This window comes from Balaenoptera borealis, assembly GCF_965194805.1.
Source record: "Balaenoptera borealis genome assembly, chromosome: 13".
NCBI lineage: Eukaryota > Metazoa > Chordata > Mammalia > Artiodactyla > Balaenopteridae > Balaenoptera > Balaenoptera borealis.
The window spans coordinates 53,565,371-53,588,781 of NC_138870.1; the positions used below are offsets into that span (position 1 = coordinate 53,565,371).

A 23,411-nucleotide genomic window follows, 5' to 3' on the forward strand; every position below is an offset into this window, starting at 1 on the left:
TTTTACATGGTTGGATTATATGTGATCTGTTCATATATTCAGTTCCAGAATATTGACGGGGAGGGGTATCTATTTTTCCTTCTTGGCAGTAGTTTGCTTTTCTGAATTGAAGTTTTTTCAGGTTAATGCATATAATCAGAAGAAATTAAATGATTAACTATTAAAAAAACAAAATCAATGATTAGTCATATACCTATGTATATTTTGTTTTACAATTAATGATCATATTATTAAATACAAATTCCTTCTGGAGGAATTTGACGAGTTTTTATTTTAAAAGAGAACAACATAACGAGAACTGAGTAATGTTAATTTGCTCTAACTATAGATATTTGCATTTTCATTACACAAGATTATTTGAATTTTTCTTTACAGGCAAATTAAACCTGAAACTTATTATTAAAATATGTTTCTTGATTTACAAATTCATTTGTTCCTAAAAAGCAAGTGTGTAAAATACAGTTTTGTGAATTAAATTGCTTTTAATGCTCCACTGATACTTGCTAATTAAAAGAACCTGTAGTTTTAAACTTTATAAAATGAGTGATATTCTTATAAAATCCACTTTCCAGTTTTTTTCTACGTGTGTGATAAATTTGTGTTTTTATGCAGCATGTTTGCTACACCTGTGCTTTTGAATTAAATTGACGGTTTCTAATTGCTTGTTCCTCCTTCAGAAACCTTTATGTGCAAAAGCCTCATGTTATAAGGTCATATCCATATAAAAGGCCATTTATTAGCCCACGCTTGGTGTGATTTATTAATTTCTGATAACCTAAGGTATCAACCATTTCTAGAAATCCTGGATGTAGGATTTAAAAGTTGAATCAGCATTGTGCCTCTGAGACTTCCACAGAAGAAATTCTGTCTTCTTCCATTGCACTATTTTAAGATGAGGGCTTCATGGCACTTTCTTTGTGGTTCCCTTTGCTTGGGCATTGTTTTACCTAGAAATATAAATCAGTCTCTAATACTTTAAAAAATAAATCTGCTGGTTGTCATGGCCTCATAAACAAGAGCCTGTTGTTTATGGTCTGGAACTGGTAATACTAGTCAGAGCAGCACTGGCAAAGATAAACTTGACTGTTGAATACAAGAAAATCTGGTAGAATGTCATGAAAATTTTATCTCAGTGAGGGATGTGTATAGAGAAATTTCTCCTGGATTCAGCCTATCAAGTGGAATTAGACATCTAGGAGACTCTATAGTTGAATCAAGTAAGTTGATAACTCCTCAAACGTCTCATCAGTATCAGTCTGAAAGCCTGAAGGAGCCAGATTCTAGAAAAGGTCACCAGAGTTTAAATAACCCTGTCAGTCATTTAATCTCTGAATCAGTTGAGGAATCAAGGCATAGAGGAGACAGGCAAAGAGGTTTTCATTAGGTAGTCTGTAGATCACTTTGAGCTCTTGGGAGATAATTTTACTTTAACCAAACCAGAGAGCATGCACATTTGAGGTCAGATGTCCTGTTCTGTGGGGAAAGACCGTCTTATTATACACACACACACACACACACACACACACACACACACACACACTTTTACTCTGAAAGATGGTCTCTCTTGCAATTTAAATTCAGATACATAAATTCTGTCATGTTCAAATGAAATCTATCCATTACATATATTCAGTTTACATTCAGAAAGGAAGAAAAAGTGAGGAGTGTTTGAACAGGGGACCAAGGGTTGGGGGAATGTGGTTTAGGTTCTTTATTCAACCACTGACTGGTCACGAATAAATTACCTTCTGAGTTGCATCATGCATAGAATTTTTTTCAAGTGATGACGTAATAATGATTGTTGAAGTAATGTGTAAAATATGTAGCCTGAGGGAATTGAGGATGCTATTTAATTGCCTTTTCAAACAAATATTCACTCCTCCCTTTCAACCCTTGATACTCCTTGGGAGTTGAAGGTGAGCTCCTTTTTGAGAGGTCCATTAACTTCCTTAAACCAGAGGAGTGCTTTTTATTAAATTACAGTCCAACCTTAGTGGTGGGCAGTAGCCTTATGTGTGGGCTTCCCTGCCCCAAAATAGTTCTCTCACAGGTCTGTTGATTATTCCAAACATTCTATCAGAAGGCTTTGTCTTAAATAAAATACAAATGCCCAGGACAAATAGAAAGAGATGCCTTATGATCACTTCTACCTTAAAATGAACCGAGTTTTATCAGATTCTTTGAGAGCTGGTTGTATCCATGGGGCATGAAAGCCTGGACCTCTGAGTGGGAGAGAGCGGATGGTGGCATCTGAGTGTCGTCTGGAAGGAGAGGAAAGGCTTTGAAGACATGCATCCCCTTTTCTATATTTCTGCCTCAACCTTGCCTTTATTTACAGAAACAGGGCCTCAAAGTGGTTTTGAACCTACCACATGGGCCAGCCACAGCAGTTAGGATTACTTGGGCCTTGAGTAACAGAGGTACTCAGAGTAATGGCATAAACAAGATAGAAGTTTAACCTCTCTCTCACATAAAAGAAGTTCAGAGGTTGGCAGCACAGGACTGGTATGGAGGTTACATAAAGCCATCAAAGAATCAGGCTCCTCCTAATACACTGTTCAGAGAAACATAATTGTATCTTTGTTTGTAGAGTTCAAGATAGTTGCTGGAGCTCCAGCCATTACATCTGCTTTCCTGAAATGGAGAAAGGAGACTCCAGTAGAATGGAGAAAGGAAAGAAGGGCAGGCCCTCTGTCTCTTACGAAGACTTAATGAAGGTTCCATATAACACTTTCATATACATCTCATTGGCCAGAACTTAGAAACGCAGTTTCACCAGGCTTCAAGGAAGTCTGGGAGTTATAGTCTTTTAGTTGGCCAGCTCGTTAACAGCCAGTTAAAAATTGAGGATTTTGTTAATTTGAGAGAAAGGGAGATATTTTTTAGGTAACTAGCCATGCCTTTCAAAGTAGCTAACATTTATTAAATGCTTATTATATATGGCTAGTTATTGTGCTAAGCACATGCATTATTTTATGTAATCCTCACAGTGTCTCTATGAGGCAGTTACTATCATTATCCCCATTTCACAGATGAGGAAACTAAGGCTCAGAGAGGCTTGCCCAGGTTGCACAATAAGTAGTAGAGTGGGATCTCAAGTCCAGGTCTGGCTCCAGAGCCTCTGCAGGTCTGTCATTTTATCTCTGTTGCCATAGTTTTGGGAAACCATTCTCTAACAAAGATCTCTAAATGTTAATGCCACCCTAACAACACAAAGCACCTAAGCCATTTATCACTTGCTCCTTTGTATTTTTTTAAATCAGTGGCATTAATGTTGCTTTAACAAAAACATAGGTGAAAAATTGAACATTTGCCTCACTGGCAACCTGTACTTCTTAGAAATGTTAATTTAAATGATCTAACAAGAAGGAAAAAGAAATAAAAAGAAAAAATACAAAACCAACAACAGAAAAAACTAAAAAATTAAAATTAAAAAAAAAGATCTAACAGATGGGACTCATTGGGCTAAAAAAGTAAGAGTGAACCAAGATCTTCAAATTCCCTTTCTAAGTCTAATCCACTAATTAACTTCCTTTTCAGTTTAACATGCGAGAGAGAACTAAAGTAGGGTTAAGAAAGCAGGGAGACAGCTGTACTTTAAGGAAACAGAATTGACTGGACTCACATCGAACTTGAATTTGAATCTCAGCTCACTTAGCCAATCTGGGCATCTGTATTAGTCTGGGAGAAACAGAACCAATAGGAGATTAGATAGATAGATAGATAGATAGATAGATAGATAGATAGATAGATAGATAGATATGGGAGAGAAATTGATTATAAGGAGTTGATTCGTGCGGTGTGGAGGCTGAGAAGTCCCCATATCAGCAGGCAGCAAGCTGGAGAGCCAGAAAGTAATTCCAATCTGTTCAAAGGCCTGAGAACCAGGAGAGCTGATGGTGTAAGTTCCAGCCCGAGTTCAAGTCCAAAGCAGGAGAAGACCATGTCTCACCTCGAAGACAGGCAGAGAGAGCAAATTCCTCTTACTCAGCTCTTTATTCTATTCAGGCCCTCAGTGTATTGGATAAGGCTCACCCATGTTGTTAGGAAAACTAGTTTATCTATTCCACAGTTTCTGAATGCCTCCTACCATGCCAGGCACTTGTAGATGTACTGGGGATGTATAATAGATGTGAATAAAAACAGACCATGTTACTTCCTCTCAGGGCATTCATATTCTAGGGAGGAGAAACAGACAATAAACAAATAAATATATAGTATGGCAGGTGTACGTGCTAAGAGGAAAAATAAAGCTGAGTTAATACAGATTAAGCATTCAGAACAGTGCCTGGCACATAGTAAATGCTTATTAAATGTAAGTAGTGTCATCCTTATCGTCATTGTCATCTTCCTCATCATCGGTGAAGTGGGGATGGCAACAGCTCCTTGTCTGCCTCTTAGAGTAAAGGTGGAGATCAGGGATGATATTAATAGTAATTTCAGATGGTTTTTATATATATACATGGTTTTTCCTTATAATCAGTATATATTAGTTTTGTACAAAAAGAAAAAGGATGGTAACTTCCTGTAAGAAAACCAAATCAATAGTAAATGTGAACAGGGCTGTGACTGGGTTAGTGGAGAAGTGAAAAGGCAAAAATGGAAAAATGGTGACACAAAAGGTTAAAAGGAACATTCAAACCAAAATTTGCCTTCATCAGTCTGGTAAAGAAAGGGCTCATCATAAAACAGTGGTTTGAAGTGTTAAGCCTGTCCCCTCATACCGAAATCTCAAAAGGTTATGCTGTATTTTAGGAGAAAAACAATTATTTGTCCTATATTAATATTTCTTTACTTTGCCTAGGTTTTACAGCATTATACTCAGTGTTTTGAAAAACAAGGCGCTTACCATCCTCGGTAAGCAAATTCTAACGGAGATTAACACAGATGTCATGGTAAATCCACGTGAGATTGATTGTTAATTATGTGTAATTGATGATTACTCTCTCCGTACATCAGTGACACACATGGCTAGCCAGAGTCAAGAGATAATCCATCTTCAAATTCCATTAAATTAAGAGGAAAGAACTGAGAAAATGAAGATTTATCCAGCCCTTACCATGAGGCACATGCAGGATCCCATTCATGTCTCACAGCAGTCCTATGAGGCAGGTATTCCTAATCCCAAGGTTACTAATGGGAGCCGGGGCTCCAAATAATTAGCTCAGGGTCACACAGATAGTAAATGAATGCTCCAAAATCTCAGCCCAGTTCCATCCCCAAGGCCCATCAGTTCCCCACTGCACAGCTGCCTTGGGGAAGGATGTGCAGGACAGGTGGGGAGAAGAAGGGTGGAGCCTGATCTAATAGGTAAAACTCAAGAGTTGAAACTTTTACACTGCATGCGCTGATTGCCACTTGTAAAAACTTGATTGAGCTTTCCAGATTGTTGATGTGGGTTACAAAATGGGCAAACCCAAACAGCTTTGGGTTTGCACACTCAGCTTTAATATTAGGATATGTTCATTTGGAGGGCTGCCTCTTTAAAACATAGCTTTTCTTATAGCTTTAGTGTTATACGTGTCAACACCACCTGTTTAGCTGTGTGTTCTCACATGGTGATTAGTGCTAAGTATCCATTACTGGCTATTCCACGCACATTTGTTTTCTCCCTTCTGAGCCCTAGCTCTAATTTGCCTAACAAATGTAAATAGAGAATAGAAGCTGTCCCAGTACAAACCCAAGTCTTCTGAGCCTCTTGTACAGGAGTTATTTGGAAAACAGGGTTTCTGAATGCACACAGATATCCACGCTGGCCTTTACATATCTTTGAACCAGTTTAAAATGTTAAAATGAAAAGCTAATTATTTTTAGAGGAGGTGGGAGGGAAGACACTTTATTATTTCAAGCCCTTCTTAGAAAAGTCCACCTCTGAGGACTGCTGAGGAAAGCTTCCTTGGCTGGCTTTGTGAGCCTCCCACAAACCAGGAGCTAATGCATTCTTCTAGAAGAAGAAACGTGCCCCAGGCAAGGTTGAAAGGTCATTCTGAAAAAGCCCAAGATACTTGCCACGTCCTATGGGAAGATTTTTCTCTGTGCCTCAAAGAGGTTTTTGGTTTTTTTATTTTGTTTTGTTTTGGTTAAGTATTTATTTTAGCTCAAGGGCATTTGAAGTATTTGAAATATACATTTATGTAGTGAAAATGCAAATTCATTGCTTTGAGAGGGACTACAAAGAGGTCTGGGTCTCGGAACAAAACACTGAACAAAGAGAAATAAGGCGTAAAGGATATGTAAAAGGCTCCCCAAAATGAAAACTTCTCTGGAATACCACATGCTCCGTGATGCCACCTGGAAAACTTTTTTAAAAAGCAGTCTATTTAGAGATCCTGGGCTGACAAAGTGTTTCCATATATCCTTGCCCTGGCTTTATTACTAGACACTTAGATGGAAAGAAAGAGAGGTATTGGGATCACGTGACTCCCTGCCAACTTCTGAATTCTAATCTTGGCCTTGACACAGACTGACTTTAGAGACCAGGTTCGATAGTTTAACCTGGATTCATTTTCCTGCCAAAATGATTGAGATTAATAAAATTTCCATTGGAAGACTCTCTAAAGACAGCTGTTGTTTTTTTTATTTTTAAAAAATTTGTTATTGAAATATAGTTGATTTACAATGTTGTGTTGTTTTCAGGTATACAGAAAAGTGATTCAGTTGTTTATATATTATTTATATTCTTTTTTTACATTCTCTTCCATTATAGGTTATTACAAGATTTTGAGTATAGTTCCCTGTGCTATACAGTAGGTCCCTGTTGGTTATCTATTTTATATAGAGTAATGTGTATATGTTAATCCAAAACTCCTAATTTATCCCTACCCCCCCCCAGGACATCTGTTTGATAAGAACTTTATATGTATATGTCTTTTAGGGTACCCTGCTAATTAATGAGGTGAAATGCTCGCTAGCTCCTGCTTGGAATTTTTCTTTTCTCTCTGAGATTTGAGAATTAGTTATGGTTGGTGCTTATGAACTACAAATAAAACTGTCTCTTAAAAGAAGTGAGCAATATGAACCAAAAACAATTATTTGGCTTAGAAATGAAAAAACAAAAAAGTATTAGAAAGTATAGTTTAGTAAAAACAAAACATTTCTAAAGCATGTTTCATATCAAGAATCCTTCTCAGAGTATTTTATCCAAACTATTACATTCTGAAATATAGCAGTATGACTTTTAAATGATTAGAATGCTTTAATAACAATCAGAATGTTTCATTTGTATTGGGTAATTAAGGTACTTAGCTTTGTTTATCATTATTCATCAAAACCAAATATATAATACATATACATAGAATAAATCATGGGCATTTTCCTTAGATTTATTGTCTCAAAATGGACTAGAAATGTTGGCCAGTAGAAATGTAAAAATCATGTGAAGGGAATGAAGATCTAAATCTGTTGAACTGGGTGATCCATTTCAACATATCTTAACTCACATGATTATCTGATAGAATTTTAGCGCTGAATGGGCCTTTAGAAATGATCAAATTAACCTCCTCATTTAGGGAGACCACCACGGAGACTCAGATTAAGTGATTAAAGTCCCAGGTTGGAACTGTAACCCAGGTTTTTATTTTAATTCAAATTAGTAAATAGGGCCCTACTATGTATGTGCTACTGTGCTGGGAGCTTTAGGCAAGACAGTACCAGAAGTCTGGCAAATAAAAGCTAAACAAGGACTAAATAGCAACAACTAACCTTTATCTGGTACTATTCTAAGCAATTTACATAATTAGCTCTTTAAATTTTTCCAAGGGACCTACAGGGTAGATGAGGCACAGAAAGGTTAAGTACTTTGCCCAAGGTCACACAGCTAGGAAGTCTCAGACCAAGCAGAGTCAAAAGGCTCAGCTCGCACACTGTGCTCCCTTTTTTTTAATAGATTTATTTATTTTATTAATTTAATTTTGGCTGCGTTGGGTCTTCTTTGCTGCACACCGGCTTTCTCTAGTTGCGGCGAGCGGGGGCTACTCTTCGTTGCCGCTGCATGCTTCTCATTGCGGTGGCTTCTCTTATTTCAGAGCACGGGCTCTAGGTGCACGGGCTTCTGTAGTTGTGGCACGAGGGCTCAGTAGTTGTGGCTCGCAGGCTCAGTAGTTTTGGCACACGGGCTTAGTTGCTCCGCGGCATGTGGGATCTTCCCGGACCAGGGCTTGAACTCATATCCCCTGCATTGGCAGGCGGATTCTTAACCACTGTGCCACCAGGGAAGTCCCAGTACTCCCTTTTTAATGGTGATTATAACTTAAGGCAGACCATTATGTACCAACAGAAAGGTTCAGCTAGAGGGCTTTGGAGTTCCAAAGAGAGAGGTCCACCCTGAGGATTAAGAAAAATACGGAGAGGAAAGGGTCTGAAAATGGACAGGATTTTACGAGTAGGACAGATGGAGAGAAGCTGGGGAAAGTTTTTGAGGCAATAGGAGCAATGTGAGCCAAGGCATACAATTAGGACGAACACAAGGCATATTCATAGAATTTCCCTCTGGAGCCATATCTAGAGAGAAAGGAAAAAAAATCAGAAGTTGAAAGATTTCAGGAGAGTACCAAATGAGATTCTAAATGACATAGGCAGCAAAAAATGGTTAGACATCTGGTCAAAAGCAATTTGAAAGCTCAAAAATCTTTCTTGCATAGATTAACAAAGGCCTCTCACCTTTCTTCTTTTTTTCTCTCTTCTTTTTAATAAATGGAGTGAGAGGTACTGGATTTGAGAAACAGGTTTATGTGTCAAGTTCTAAACCATTTTCCATTAAAAGAAAAGGATTCCATGTCATTCTTTCCATTTTAGTTGATGCTACAATTCCAAGGGTTTCAGGTCTTTTATGATTTTAAAATTCCAAGTGTCTGGTGTCCTCAGCTTAAGTATTTCATATACTAAACCGTATAACTTAAATGTCTAATACACATGTGTAATGTTGAAGACATGTGAAACATTTACCTGAAAAGAATTAATGATTTAAAATTGCAGGTGACTTTGAAATTCTAGTAAATTGGTTGGCCTTTCATTATACATGTACTTTCCCCCTCAACGTTGCCAACTGCTTGAAACTCTCCCTTCACCACTTCTGCTGCCACTGTGTTCACTATGGCCCTGGTTAATATGTATTCCAAGTGCCAATTTGTGGGTATTATTCTTTCAGTAGCTTAAACTTGTATTTCAGGGCCTCTGAAGACTTCGTATGAAAATGCTTTTTGAAACAAGGACTTTCTGATGACCTTCCCTATCACTGACTTTCTCTGTTGACTTGTTGGGCAAGGATTAAGGCTCTTTGCAGCTCAGTTTCTTTGATGGATAGAACAAAGACCACCCCTCTGCTCTCAACCTTCAGGTGTGTGAGAGTAAACAAGTGAGCATTGACACTGAGCACTGGCTGAGGCTATTGTGGGCTTTCAAGATATGATGGGGGGGGGTGGTATTTTATAATTTTTGTAGCAACCGTGAAACACTCACTGTTTGCCAGTTACCACTGCAAGTGCTTGGCATGTATTAATTCATTTTATCTTCACAACAACCTTAGAGGTATGATTCTTATTCCTAATTACAGGTGAGAAAACCGTGGAACGTGATAAAAGGCAAAACAAGGATCTAGGCAGTCTGATTCCTGAATTTAACCATTAGATCTGTTGAGAAATGGAATAGGTTATCTTTTAAGACGGTGCTCTCCTCCTTTGTAGAGTGGCTGCGCATCACTTGTATGGAGAGGGTTTGTGATTTGTATGTTTCTAGGATTTATGGAATGCCATTATTCAGCGTTTGTCCCAAATCTCAGAATCTGTTCCCTGTCTCTAAGTCAGTTAAATGGAAAGTACTAAAAGCATAGTTGCCTCAGCTCTAAAATTATTAGAGGATCATCTCTGTTGCGTCCAGAGAGGCTGGGAGGAGCCTTTCAATAAATTTACAGGTCCTGTTAATATATTGATGGCAAACAGCCCTGTCATCAATGAGTTAGACTTGTGAGATATTTCCATGTATGGTGTTGGGTGCTGGGCGAGATAGAGGTCTCCACAGCTCTGTGTAAACCTCCCGAAGGCTTCCTGGAGAAGCTGACACCTGATTTGATGACAAAGGAAGGGTGGGAAGGGCCTTCCAAAAAAGCAATTCGTGTGTGAGGGAAAGCACAGATGCATGAAAGCGCATTGCCTGTGCAGGGAACTCCATGTGCTTGAATATTGCCAGAGTATTAGCAAATCATTCATGTCAGAATAAAGGGAATATTAAGCTGGACTTTGTTCAAATCCTCTGCCCTTACCAATTTCTCTTTACCCCACTACAAATGGAGTGCTTGAGAGACAAGAAAGGAAAATATCTTCTGCAAAATTAGAAGTTCCTGGATAAAATGACATTTATTTCATGTTAAAAATCTCTGATCATTGTGAAGTGGGCAGATATTATACCAAATTGTTCATTGCTCTCATGAAAAATAATCCTGATGAACCTAGTATAAATCAACAGAGAATAAAATATAATTGGATTTCTAGTAATAGAATGTAAAGGAATCAAAAAGGACAAGGCCTGTTTGTGGTACATTTTATGGGGCTCAAGAAATTTTTGCTGAATGTGAGTGTTCTTCAAGGGTTCATTCGAGATAAACAAAACCAATAACCCCTGCCTATTACTCAAAGATTTGAATCAGAAGCTGCCTCTGGTGTCTACTGGAAATAGAGCTAGCCCAGATTAAGATTAATAAATATAGGTTGCTTGTCTTACAAATAGAAACATTTTCTTTCTAAGAAGGCAGAAAACAATTTATCCTCTTTAGGATAAATGAGTCATTTTTCATTAAATATTTTTATTAAAGTAGCAAAATCTGGTGAAACTAATTGTAATTTATATTGCCATGTAAAAAATATTGTTAAATTTAGCACTTTGAAAAAGATGACTAATGCCCTGCTTTAACTTAAATATAACAGTCAAAGATAAAAGCACATAGCAAATCCTTGTGTCAACCCTGCACCTACCGGATAGTTCCTGGGTTTTCCTCCTTAATGAGCACTTGATGATTGATCACTAATCAGTTTGAGAGCTAATTAAAGTCACTAGAGTGATAGATACCCCAGTTTAATATTCATCAATGTAATAGTACATTAGAGTATACAGGCATTGTTCATTTCTAGATATTTTCTGTGCAGCAAAGCAGATGAGTTATGGCCTCAGAGCCCATGGAAAATTCTAGGAAGACTCTTATGTCCTCGGCCTAGCATGGTATACTATTTGCTGCCTCAATCAACAGAAGCAGGAGATAATTAGTATAATTTGTTGTTAATGGGTTTTTCCTTTTGATTAAAATTTATCTGCCATCTACCCTGACACTGAAAAAAATCAGCCTCTTTAGCAACTGAGAAGTATATTTTATATATATGTATTTCCCCCAACAATAAATACTTGTGCTACTTAGTTGTTGTAAAATTAATAAGGGAAATCATGGACTCATAGAATTTTAGAGTTGGAAAAGGCCTGAGCGATTACATGGTCCAGCCACGTCCTTTATAGGTGACAACGCTCTGGGCCAGCAGGGTTAGACAGAGCCTTGCCACAAGGTCACAGTCAAGGCCTGGCAGACTGAGGGTTCACACGCTTGGATATCTAGGACCTGAAAGCTCCTTCCACTATCACAGGCTCTTGTAGGTTCTTGTTGAAGATGGAGAATAAAATAGTAAATCTCCAACAGAAAACAAAACATGAATGACAGTCCGGATGCTCTTTTCATATAGACTGCTAGATGCCATCCTATGTTATTTCCTCTGAGCGTCGTCAAATATTCTCCACTTCAGGGGATGTATTAAAATTCTCATGGAAAGAGGCCTTTTAGTTACATGATCAGTTTTTCTATGGTCAAACCTCTAGTTTGTGCTTCTTCTTTCATTCCACAGTTTTCAAACTGTTTGAGGTTCACAGTTTGATTTGATTGGTTCCCTAATTTTGGTCCTGTCAGGAGACCTCATGTTGCCATCTCTAATAGATGAAAGTCACCCTGAGGGGCAGAAAGACTGAGGTTACAGAACTATTTTGCAGCAAAGCTAGGACCAAAATCCAAGTCTGTTGGATTTCATAGACCTATAAAATGCTGCTCTTTGTAATTACTCCTGAAACAAAATCTTTAACACCACACTGAACGGAATAGAATTATTTTTGTGACTTTCATTAGCCTTACTTTCTCCCTTTGCATATGTGTTCTCTATCTTTCCCTTTGTTTTGTTTATTCTCTGTATCTCTGTTGCCCTGTCATTTGGTTAGTTAGCAGCCAGCAGGGTCCAGAGTCCCAGACCATGCCTTTTGTTCAAAGCATTTGTTTGGATTATAAATATAATTTGATGATAAATTCATACTGTTTTAACTGATTTCATTTCAGTGGAGCCACAACATACCTCAAGTTTCCTTTGATAAACTAGCTATAAAGATGGGATCTCATGCTATTTAATTGTTCATCTTGAGCTATTTGCTCATTTCTAAAGTGCTTTGCTAAAATTCTTACCATACACATAAATGGAAATACCACTTCTTTCCTTTCCTTTACCTCTGTTGGAAATGATCGTCTTTCCAGTCATGGAGAAATCATTACCTATTATTAAAATGAAATATTTTGTGGTAATTTTTTCAAATAGCAATAGCTGACATTTACTGTGCACTTATTATAGGTCAAGCTCTTTTTTCTGCGCTCTTTACATGTCATGACACATCTAATCCTTCCAACTACCCTATGCATGCAGTGAGTAAGAATGTTATGCCCATTTTACAGTGAAGAAATGAAGGCACAGAAAGGTTAAGTTACTTGCTCAAGATCACACAGTAAGTGCAGAGGCAGGATTTGAGCCCAAGCAGTCTGTTCTGTGGGTCTAAGCTCTTAACTGCCAGTATACTACCTCTCAAAGTGAGTTCTCCTATAAATGTTACTTTTCAAATATAATTAAGTTTTGTAAATTCTGCTTTCATTGACTTATAGTGAACCATACAAGCCTGGGGAAAGGAGGTGGGAAAGTTCATCACTGTAACAGTCCTATTGACCACTCACTACCTCGGGGATCAGCAACTTTTCCAGCCCTGATGCCACAAATGGGAATAAAACATACTGATAAGGGTCCCTCACAGGCCTTAAGTGGGAGAAGGGGCATTGGGGTGGGAACTGAGATCCACTGTGGGCATTGACTGAGTAGCATTCATGTTCTGGGTGGGATTCTCCTGTCTTTACATCTTTATATAGATAAAATATATCCCCCCCTCCCACCCCATCTTTCTCTCCAAGTGAGCTCCCAGACTTAAATAGAAGCTGATCAAAAGGAAGCCTAGGAGTCTTCTCCACCTGACTTGCACTCAGCCTACCTACCCTGAAGTCCATGAGTGCTTCCCTCCCCACCTCCTATTTGTCTTCTTCAGTAAGAGTAGGCCTGCCTTTGTGTCTTTACTGGGTAGGGACTGTGTCTTTCACCTCTAGCTTCAGAGCCTAGCACAGTGCCTGGCTTCTGGATCCCCAGTAGCTGTTTGGTGGATGAGTAAATGCAGATCACTATGCACTGCTCCCTGAAACCTGGGTAATTTTCCAGTGAATTACACTGAATTTTACAGTAACTGTCAGCGTACAGCAAAAAGAGTGCTAATGATGAGATGGACATTGCAGAGAGGCTAGAAGCCTTCCTAAGTGTGACTTCAGGTGGTGTGTTTTATGAACACGTAGGTATCTACGCCATCAACTCCTGGGTACTCGTCACTGGTATATTAGATTAGTTTTTAAGAGGTTTTGGCTGTCCCGAGTTGTAATATGAAACAGCAGGAGAGGCCTCCATCAGGTCTGCTTTTGCTGTACTCGGTTCTCCAGCTGCTTTGTCTTTGGGAGGCACTGGCCTGCACCTCTCTGCTTAGAGCCAGAATATGAAGCCAGTTAGTCTGGCCGCGGAGCCTGTGTACTTGCTTCTACATCATACCTTAGAAACTGTCAAGAAAGAGAACCGCCCACCCTGTTCTGTGCTTCCCATGCTTTGTATCACTTAATCCCAATTTCACCTCAGAGGCACTGGGGCTCAAGAAAGTTAAGAAACTTGCCCAGCTGATAAGCAGTAGCACGAGAACTCAAATCCAGGTCCGCCTGGCTCTGTATTCATCGCCAAGGTTGGCTCAGTATACTAAAGGGCAGGAAAGCTCAAGGTTGCTGGTGTAAAGATCGCAGCATGCAGTGTTATGATGCTGTCTGAAAAGTAGTTCCTGCCCACTGCCCCTATTTAAACTAAGCTCCAGAGACACAGCTTGGCTCAGCAGAGGCTATAGTCTAGACAGAGGAACTGAGGCTGTGTGAGCCCCTGAAGGAGCCAGGCTTACAGCAGAGCTCCTGGGGCTCAGCCTAGGGTGGCCCGGGAGCCCTGCCTTCCCCATGAACCTGAGAGCTTCCTGGGAATGGACTTCCAAGGTGCTGGTCCTACCCTGATGGTTTTGTTGATCTGGCACCGGTAGAAACTCGGTTACAGTTAGAACCCTCTCATGTATTGATTATAGAAAAGAGATCTTTATCTTAGGTTGTTGACATTTAAGGAAACCTAAAGAATGTAGTTTCTCAGGAGAGCTTTTTGTGATTGATGGATTTAGTAAAACAGCAGGCTGTGTGTGGAATTAGGAAATACTATCACTAACATACTGCTTTTCACCAGCCCACCCGCCAACTGCAACACCCTTTTTTTTTTGGGAATGCCATAAATTCCAGTGCTAACTATATTTCACAAATGATTTAGAAATGTTTGCCATCCCATCAGTCCAGTCCCAGATATTTATTGGTGGTACTGTTTTGGATGCCAGGGATGGAGAGGAACAATGCTAGTCACATAGTATTTGTTAAATGAATAAATGAATGGGCAAGCTGAACAGAAAAGGATTCCTGTCCTTCAGATGCCTATTTTACTCCTCCTGTATATAAGGCAATATTAAGGACCTGGAGTTGCCTAAAATATTATTGGTGGCCTCACGGAACTTACAGGACAATCCATGATACTGAATGGTACACAAATATCTGTAACACACGGCACAGAGTCTGAAGTGCTATCAGTAAGTAGGTCTTGGAGGTCGGAAGAACAAGATCACTCTGGCTGGGGACCCAGGAAACACTTAGCAATAGGTGAGCTTTGACCTTGCCCTGGAGAATGAGTCAAAATGGTAACAGCAGGAGGTGCTGGGGAGGGCATCCCAGGCAGTGGGATTGGATTGTCTTGGGAAAAGGTCACAGAGGCAGGAAAGTACAAATTTTGAGGAGGGAGTTAAGTGATTGACTCAGTAGTATACAGAGTGCTGCTTGGGCTGGTGTTGGGAGCAGAGCGTGAGAGCATTTGAACTCTGTGGTGGAGGGGGTCATGTCAAGTTTAAGAAAAGGTCAGAGAGAGTGAGAACATAGAAAAGGCCCTGGAGCTGTCATTCTGGATTCTCCTTCCTCCTTTCCATTCCCTCTTCTTCATGCTAAATCAGGTCGCTTCACACCCTAAACCATCCTGCCTATCTTCACCGAATTACTGCTGAGGTACTGCTTACATACTGTTCCATGCTTTGACCATACTGTTCACACCTCTATGGATTCACCAGCCCCCTTCAGAATAAATTCTATACCGCTTAGTTGGGGTTTCAAGGCTCTCCTCATCTGGCCCAGTCTTTCTTCAGCTCAGTTACCCCATCATCCAATACCCTGGACTCCCTTCTCCACCGTCTTGGTCTCCTCATGCCCGCCTCACCTGTGTGGGTCGCCTACCCCATTACATCTTTCCTGATACTGTCCTTTCAGCCCAAATGCCCTCTCACTTCATCAGTGTCCATGAGAATCTCCATGGCCCATTTTTTAAATTCTAAAAACTTAAACTCTTAGAAGATGGAAACCAAGTCTTTATTTTTATACCCATCAGTGCCTTACAGGTGCTAAACACCAAGCAAATGTTGAATGAATAAATAATTATCTTTCATTCCTTCTTTTCCTCCATTCCTAAATATGACCAAGAGTTAACTATATCCCCCAGATAAAGAGGCCTTCCATTTGTATAATGCATTAGACCTTCTGAAGGTCACGGCATAGCAGTCCAGAGCACTGAATCTGGAGCCAGACTGCTGGGGTACCAACCATTGCTTTGCCAATTATCGGCTGTGTGACCTTCAGCAAGTTACTTAACCTCTCTGTGCCTCACTTTTCTTGTCTGTAATATGGGGAGAATAAAGGTACCTACCTCATAAGCGTTTTTAGAAGGATTAAATAAGCTATTATTGGGTTGTCCAAAAAGTTCGTTCGGGTTTTGCGGTAACATCTTATGGAAAAACCCAAATGACCTTTTTGGCCAACCCAATATTTGTAAAATGCTTAGGACAATGTCTCGCATGTAGTAGGAATTATATAATGTTTGTTTAGCTAAATAGATACATATTACATATGTCTCCATATATATATTAGTGGTATAGATTATATACATATATATACACACATATGTAGTAAGTACTCAGTAAAGGTACAGTTGTACCCACACACAGGGACCATGTACAACTGGGTATCCACAACAACCTTGTAAGGTGAGCAGAAGTGTTAAATGACTCTCCACACCTAGTAACTGGTAGATCCATTCCTGGAACCATGTCTTCTAACTTCTGAGCCAGAAGTCAAAAAGTAGAATTTATACCTTTAATCCACTGATCTCCAACACATGGATAGTTTTCAGATATGCCATGACTTCTTGACACTGAATATTGAAATTTACTATAGATACTTTAATTACTTTGATTTAAAGTACAAGAGTAGTGTCAGATCCATTATATAGGTCTGTCAGTAAGAAAAAAGTATATATATTAACATTTTCTGTCCAAAGTTTTTGTATGGGATTTCACATGAGGTGAGAGGTACATGAGGTAAAGAAAGATTGGTAACGGCAGAGGATTTGAACAAAGTCCAGCTTAATATTCCCTTTATTCTGACATCAATGATTTGCTAATACTCTGGCGATATTCAAGTGTCACAAAGAAATCCATGATGTGATCACTTTCTACTTGACTACATTCTTCTTGCAGTTGAAGACAGAGCAGGGAAGATAAATTGAGTGTGTTCAATGGAGAATTATGCATGAGGTTTTAGTAGAAAAGAATTCAAATAGGAAAATATGCTATTGGAGTACATTTAAATGGATATATGCCTATCATGTCATTTGGTATGCAAAGGCTTGTGTTTGCATTAAGCTGATGGAGAAGCTGTTATTTTCTTTGCAGTATATATTCAAAAGCTTTCTTTTACTTCTCTGAAAAAGAGAGAACTGTCTGTTATTTTAAATACAAAACACATTTAACTTCTGTCAACAGCTTACATTTTAAATAATGCAGTTTGTACTGGCATTCATTATCTGCAATTAGAGTTCTCGAGAAGCTTTTAGTTTTTTCTCTCCAACTTTTAAAATTCATTCATTGTAACTGTTGACATTTTGGAGAACAGTGGAAACCCTAAGTCAAATTGGAAAAACGGAACAAAGACATTACCTTTCTGGAAATTACTATTGAACCGGGTGGAGAATCCTCAGCTATTGTGCTGAAGCACATTGTGATGAAATATTTATACCCTCTTCTTGCTAGTGTTAGGTCAGACTCAAACGTTTTCCTTTTAACCCAGGCTACTTAATCAGAAACGCCATGCTAGCAGCCAGCTCAGAACCCTTAGTTCATAAAGCTTAGTTTGTGCAAATTACCTGCTTACAGTAGACCTCAGCATCTTAGTAAAGCAAGAGTCAGGAGTTAAGGTCTTTTCTTCAGGATGTATTTAAAAGCAAGATTTCTCAGTTACCCAGGTCTGTCTGGGATGCCTTTTCATCCAACTATGATGGGAGTCATATGTTCTCATTTATTCCTTCCTGTCAACTAGCAAGAAGACAGCCGAGCGTGTGTGTGTGTGTGTGTGTGTGTGTGTGTGTGTGTGTGTGTGTGTGTGATTGGGTTTTTTTCACCCTCTCATTTAAAGATGTAACTGGAACCAGGACCCAAAGGGCCTGTGGGTTTGCTTCAGGCGGGGAATATAAACAGAGCCAAGCCTAGAAATGCCAGGTGTGTAGTAGATTCGTTGACCTCACTGTTTGCCCAGCTGCACGGGGACTCCCATTTCATTCCCCAGCTGCTTCCTAATGCTGTCTTATTTTTCTTTCAAACTGGAGTAGCCAACCAAACCACACCCCCAGACAGATTTGATAATTACTAAAAAGAGACAACTTTGCAGTTACACACAGCTCACAGAAAGCTGCCATGACTTTGTAGTTTGGCCCTCACTTTGTTCTCGTTCAGCAGTGCCTTTGATGTAATTAGCTAGCTTATTGATTTTAAGGAAAGACATCATCAGATTTTATGAAAACAAGTAAAGCTCTTCATTAACTCTGTGTTTTACTATTCAAAATAGTCATCTTAAGAGTGTGTATTAAGTTGAACCATAAGTGCTGATTTTCTACCTTTTTCATATAACCTACAAAAAACAGCAATTTGGTTCAGCCTAAATAAATATATTTATTCCAGTGATGCTTCCAATCTTCAAACTATTTTAAAACTCATCTTTTGAAATGAGAAAAATTAAGTTCCTTACTTAAAAACATTACATCAATCTCTTTAACACAACTATTCCTTAGTTATAAAATTGGTTCTGAATAACAGTTATTTACAGATGAAATAAAATCCACTTTATGTGGAGGAGAATTTGACATAATTTTTGAGACTGTGCCAGCACTGATTACTTGGGTGCTGAGTTCTGGTACCTCAAGGAAACCTTGAGACATCAGTTGGCATTGGAGTCATCACACCTTTAAATTTTTTTTAAACTAAAGAGTATTTAATTGAGGATTGATTATATATTTACAATATATATGGAAAGGATACATTACAAAATTTCATCTCTTATATATTCCTAAATCTATCAAAATGCAAATTATCTGTATCATTTCTAAGAGAAGAAACAAGATACTCTATATATGAAGGGTTTTCAGCACAGCTTTATTTATAAAAAGCAGGAAGTTGAAATATTCTAAAATGTTCAACAGTAGGGAATTAGTTAAGTAAGTTATGGCACAGTCATATAAAAAAATATTATACGGCCCTTAAAATTATGTTTTTGAAGACTGCTTTGTGGTATAGGAAAATGTTGATATTTTTAAATGGAAAAGGACATAGGAGATTAAAAATTGTAAATATAGTATGATCCAGACTTTTTAAAAGGAGAAATATGTGTCGTTTTAAAATGAACGTGTGTGTGTGTGTGTATTTTCATAGGAGAAAGACTGGCTAGCTGTATACCAAAATCTTATGCTTTTTATTTTCTACTTGCTTTTTATTTTACTTTCTTTTTTGTATCGTGTTTTCTACATTGAACATAAAGTATTACTTTGTGCTCATAAAAAGTTTTTTTTTTAACTACAACTATATATGAACCTTATATTTACATTTTGTATTTTGACAAGTACATTTTAAGCAATAAAGTCCCTTTAGTAAGGGCTATATATTTATTTGGAGTTTTTTATAATTCCAAGGTTGGGCTAAAATTTATCCATGCATAAGGGTTTATTCTGCAAATTAATAATGCAGAGGAGATTTTAGAGAAACACTTTTAAGTTTGAGGGAACTTTTTAAGTACACTGAAAGCACACACAAGACTCTGTAAATCATTTTTTTCATCACAGCCTGTCCCTAAGTGCCTCTTCCTGGCAGGTGAATTTGCATATTTCTGTTTGCTTTATGTAGAAGGAATAGTATATACTTTATTTTACTAACAATCTGGCTCTCCCTCTGCCAGTTGGAAGGTGATATCTTTAACATATATGTCATATAATGGTTTCCATTCACTTTCTAAGTTACAGACAGACATCTTTTTAACAATTTGGGTCACATTTTCACAGGTGATGAAAACGTACCATATGTATCATGCAGAGAGCATCAGTGCAGAGAGCAAGCTGAAAGAGGCTGAGAAACAAGAAGAGAAGCAAATTGGCAGATCCAGTGACCCAGTCTTTCATATTAGACTGGAAGAGAGACATCAGCGGCGAAGCTCTGTGAAGAAAATTGAAAAAATGAAGGAAAAAGTAAGTAAAAGTAGACTGCAGAGCCTTTCTGTCCTCACTGGAGGTGACAAACCTAGGAACACTGATGCAACAGCTGATAGACACACATTGTAAATTACTGTGAAATGACATGCATTTCCTCCCGCGGGAATGAAAAAATGTGTTAGAACCATAAAAATCATGTAATAACAGCTGGACCTCATTTAGTGGTGAATGCCAAGTATCCAATACACAATGGAGAGAACTTTGAATGTTAACAAAGAGATTTCATTGCAAATGGGCCTGGCGCCCATATACGTTGTTGTTATTCCTCATCGCTGGGTAATTTTCGTTTATTTAATTCAGATTCGAAATGTACTTTTCTCAAAGGACTTCGAAGGTCATTTGTATATGTTGAATAAATTGTTTAGATGAATAGAAATTCATGTATGTTTCCCTGTCTTGTTTTAAAATGACTTTATTGTTTTTCCCAATGTCTGGATCTTCATTTCCAGAGACAAGCAAAGTATTCGGAAAACAAGCTAAAGTCGATTAAGGCACGGAATGAATATCTCCTAACCCTTGAAGCAACCAATGCCTCAGTTTTCAAGTATTATATTCATGATCTTTCAGATTTAATTGATGTAAGTACTTGAAGTTTTTATACTTTCCATACCAAGATGGAATTAGCAGTAATCTCATTTCCGTGATTCTAAAACACCATCATTTATTAAAACAATGTTGTTTTATGTAATTCTCAGGAAAAAAAATGCTGCCAATTAAACTACACAGAATACTAAGACACAATAAATTGTAAGATGCATGTGAAACACTGTGCATCCTAAAACCACTGAAAAACGAATTATGAAGTTCTGTGAAGCTGTGAGTATCTGGAAGACTCAGCTAGGAAGGGGGTCCAGGCATTTTCAAATGATGCAGTGGCACAGCCCTAACTGTGTTCATTGATTCAAAATATATTTATTGAACTCCTACTATTGTGAGATGCTGAGGCTCTGAGAAGCCATAGATAAACAGTTCTTACCCCCCTGGAATTTAAAGTGGAAAAAAAAAAAGTTAAGCAAATGACTACATAAATGATTGCTTTATGACAGTTGTGATAAATACTGTGAAGCAAAATAGGATACACAGAAACCACTTTTATTATCTAACTCTCTTTACTTTTATAGGATATGATATAAAAAAGCACTAATTGGGCTCATTTAGAACTCTCCAAGTATATGTCTACTATTATATTTGTGCAGTGTTTACTGCCATTATTCCCCGACTTTGACCCTCAGCGTCACTCATTCTTTCATTCAGAAATCATCCACTGAGTACCCCAGTCATTGTGCTAATACCGTAGGAGATGGCAAAAATAAAACAGACAAAAATCCTGTGTCCAAAAACGCCAAGATCTGCAAGTAGAAGATAAAAAGTGATGTGTCATAAGGAAAGCACAGATAAAGTGATAGAAGTTCAGAGAGTTATCTGCTGGAATTTTACTTGTATACTGCTTTGCAGTGATTGAATCCAACAGTTAGATGATAATATAAGATTATTTTCTATGGCTCATAGTGTCTGTCATAATGTAGTCATATAGTAGGTTAAAACAACTATTTTTATGGTGCATTAAGTCTCAGATATTTAGCTATTATTTTAGAGCCACAGTTTGGGACTTTTACAAAAGAATTGCTAAGAATTGTTACAAAAGATTTTTTAGTTCATGTTTAGTTCATTAACACTCTGATGTGACTTTTTCCTTTTATAAGTCTAAAAACAATTTTATCTCATATAATATCAAAATTTCTTTATACAGAACCATTTGGTAATAAATAAATCCAGGGAAAACTTTTTTCTCTTTTCCTTTGTTACAAGTATTTCAACCAAGTAAGTAATCACTTAATTGTTTTAAATACGGAAGCTTTAAAAAAAATTTTTTTTTCTTCCAGCACTCTGATGAAATAAAAGGATTTTTTTCTGCTAGATTGCTGCTAGTTTTCCTGAATAAAAGTTAAAAATTTTATGAGCCCTGTTTTCAAACTTAGATCTGTAAGGATTCTGCAAAATGAATGGAATATAGAAGAACTAATTCTTGTAACAGCTCTGCTTGCCTTTTTTGTTTAGGGCTTATTTTAGTAGTGATTGGAGTACTTTGCTAAACCCAAGCCAGTTTAACAAGAGGATAGATAAGTCTCTGTATCTTGAAAAGTGCTTCTTTAATACCTACAAGGTACCAAGTACTATTCTTGATAATGGGGATCCAGCAATGAACAAAAGAGTCCTCACCTCCATGGAGTTTATGTACTAGTTGGGGAGACAAGCCATAAAAACGTTGGCACATATATAATATATGTATGTAATATATATGTAATATATTTTATGCTTATATATTAAATATTTAATATGTATATAAGTAGTAACTTACTGTTGTAGTAGTAACAGTGCCATGAAGAAAAATAAAACAGAGCTCTGGGGGTGCTTCTGTTGATGGCATGTCAGAAAAGCCTGATGTTTGAGCAGCGAAGTGAGCTGCAGAGCTATATCGCTAATGGGGAAGGAATCCCTCATATAGAAGGACTGGCATGGCTCCAGGTATAGAGGCGGAGGTGAGTTTGGCAAGTTCAAGATGCTCCAGGATAGCAAGATGTCCCTCATATAGAAGCACTGGCAAGGCTCCAGGTACAGAGGTGGAGGTGTGTTTGGCAAGTTCATGATGCTCGAGAATAGCAAAGGAGGCCAGTATGGCTGGAGAGGAGTGAGCGAGGAAAGGGTTCTGGGAGAGAAGGAAGGGCAGAAGACCCATCACTTAGGGGCCTTTGGGCAGGGAAAAGGGGTTAGCTTTGGCTCTAAGTTTGGTGTGAAGCCAGTGAAGGGTTTGAAGCAAGGAAGTGACATCACCTGATTTCCATTTTAAAGACTTACTCTGGCATCGGGGTGGAAAATAGACTGAGGTGGGTGAGGCGGAGAAGTGTGAAAAAAGCCAGCTATATCTAGAGTCTTTTGCAATTGTCCAGGCCGGAGATGATGGTGGCTTGGACTGGCGTGGTAGCAACAGACCTGTGAGAAGTGGTCGGATTCAAAATATATTGAAAATAAAGCTAAAAGAAAATTGGGGTGGTGGGTTTAAAAAAAAAAAAAAAAAAGGATAAAAGTGACTCCTAGGCTCAGGTCTTGAATAACTAGGTTAATGATGTATACTTTACTGAGATAGGGACCCTGGAGAGGAGCAGTAGTTCTGTTACATGTATTAAGACTGAGATACCTATGGGGCACCTGTGTGGAGATGTACGGTAGCATCCTTGATACCGTTAGTATATGTAGGACAAGAAGAGCATGTCGGGATTATATGAGTCACCATCCTGGTTGTGGATATTTACTGAACTCTTACTATGTGACGGGCACCTAGGT

General features: G+C 38.3%; 1 protein-coding gene across 2 annotated transcripts in view; it reads left to right on the forward strand.

Moving 5' to 3' along the window:
* The window catches only part of SRGAP1 (SLIT-ROBO Rho GTPase activating protein 1), a 274,797-nt gene that overhangs the window by 157,897 nt on the left and 93,489 nt on the right, over positions 1–23,411 (forward strand). For both annotated transcript variants that reach the window (XM_082351200.1, XM_082351201.1), the window contains exons 5-6: positions 19,863–20,045; positions 20,519–20,647. In XM_082351200.1, the coding sequence (XP_082207326.1) occupies positions 19,863–20,045; positions 20,519–20,647 (312 nt within the window). The remainder of the gene's footprint in view (positions 1–19,862; positions 20,046–20,518; positions 20,648–23,411) is intronic.